Source organism: Nannospalax galili, unplaced genomic scaffold, assembly GCF_000622305.1.
Source record: "Nannospalax galili isolate Female #2095 unplaced genomic scaffold, S.galili_v1.0 scaffold1956, whole genome shotgun sequence".
NCBI lineage: Eukaryota > Metazoa > Chordata > Mammalia > Rodentia > Spalacidae > Nannospalax > Nannospalax galili.
In genome coordinates, this window is record NW_008337307.1 from 243,698 (window position 1) to 245,539 (window position 1,842).

Here is a 1,842-nt window from a genome sequence, read left to right on the forward strand (position 1 = left end):
TGATGAAAAGACCAAAAAAAAAAAAAAAGCTGAAAACAGTATTTTTAACTTCCGGCTATGCAATTCCTTCATTCTTAACAGGCCCCCGTTCTCTCAACAACATATGTTCACAATTCGTAAGTTAAGGAAATATTTTCCATGTGCAGAATTCGGTAGAGATGAAGGGTAAAAAGCAGGGTCCTCAGTCTGATGTACGTAGCTGGATCCTCTGACAGATCATAGCAGGATCTGATTCTGCAACAGTCTTTGGCACCGTCAATGGGATGCCCAAAGTAAGCCCAAGCTGCTCTTCATGAGGTCTATGGATGATATGCTGCAGATTCTTAGCAGTATGGAGGTCAGAAAGAAGTTCCGAAGAATTGTATCCAATGTCCTCAGCTCAGAGGAGGTAAATAACACCTGGGGAAGTGAAATAATTTACCTAGAACAGTGAACTTTGTGACCATACAGTAAGCTGAATGATCCTAATTGGGTTTGTTGGAGATTTGACTTGAAGATATTGCTTCCTCTTTTGTAGATTCCAGGATGGTACGAAACAGATTGCTAATGACAAACATCATTATTTTGATGCAATTTTTCTTTTCTATCTATGCTCCTTAAAGCTGTTCTTGTCCAAGGAAGTTACAGTTGTCAAGTGATGCACTCAATCCCATGTTCTGGGTTGCTTTGAGATTTGACTTGAAGATATTGCTTCCACTTTTGTAGATTCCAGGGTGGTACAAAACAGATTGCTAATGATAAACATCATTATTTTGATGCAATTTTTCTTTTCTATCTATGCTCCTTAAAGCTGTTCTTGTCCAAGGAAGTTACAGTTGTCAAGTGATGCACTCAATCCCACGTTAATAGCTCATGTATTTATTGTACCTGAGGAACCTCTCTTTGATAAGTATACTCTGACGTCTGTACCTATGGTATCTTGTTTCTTTGATGCTCATGCCACAGATTCATAAACGAACTTCAAATTTTGATTCCCTGGTTTGTTTTATAGCAATTCTTTATAGAAGAGAAGGAACACTGGAAATTTGACCACAATTAATTCCTAATCTTAATGATTTCAAACTCATTTACATTCATGTATTTCTTATCAATTTTAAATTGTCTTAATTTTCCAATTTTTACTTGAATTACTATTTTAGAACCTATCATCTTTAAATTTTAAATACTTTCCATAATTTTGAATATCGATGTTAGGGGATACTGTAAATGATTAATGGTTTATTTTCTCATTTACATTTCTCTGAAATTGACAATTCTTTTGATTTCTATCAATTTTCCATAGACAGGCAATAACATTTTTCTCCATACATTAATGATAAATAAAGGTTGATTAAGGTTATATAGTTCAATACAAATAATTTTTCTGAATAAATCTAATTTGGATGCCACTACAGTTGTTTTTCATGTTATGCAACCAAGAAGAAGGAACACATAACTAAATATGAACTTTTTATACGTTCTCAGTGGACTATTATGGTATTAAAATTAACTATGTCTCAAAGTGTCTTTAGTATGCTTTCTTTCTCTAAATGTTTATGAATACAAGGCACGAAACCCTGAACGTGAATGTTATATATTTATTTATTATCTATTATCTATGTATTATCTGTCTATTTATCTCTCTACCATCTATTTATCTATCTTACATTATCTATATACTCTATCCCATCTACAGACCTATTGTTTCATGTATCAATCATCTACCTATCAATTTATCTTCCATCTCTCAATATGTTATTTATCCATCACATACCTATCCATTATCATCAATCACTCAATCAATCAATCATGTATCTATCAATCATCTATTTCTGTCTCTCTCCTCGTCCTTACTGTGTTTCT

General features: G+C 33.3%; 1 protein-coding gene across 1 annotated transcript in view; it reads left to right on the forward strand.

Annotated features, from left to right (window-relative positions):
• Positions 1-301: 301 nt before the first annotated feature.
• LOC103733618 (membrane-spanning 4-domains subfamily A member 4A-like) overlaps positions 302-1,842 on the forward strand; it is an 11,667-nt gene continuing 10,126 nt past the window's right edge. The window contains exon 1 of the mRNA XM_008832488.2: positions 302-388. Within this exon, the coding sequence (XP_008830710.1) occupies positions 302-388 (87 nt within the window). The remainder of the gene's footprint in view (positions 389-1,842) is intronic.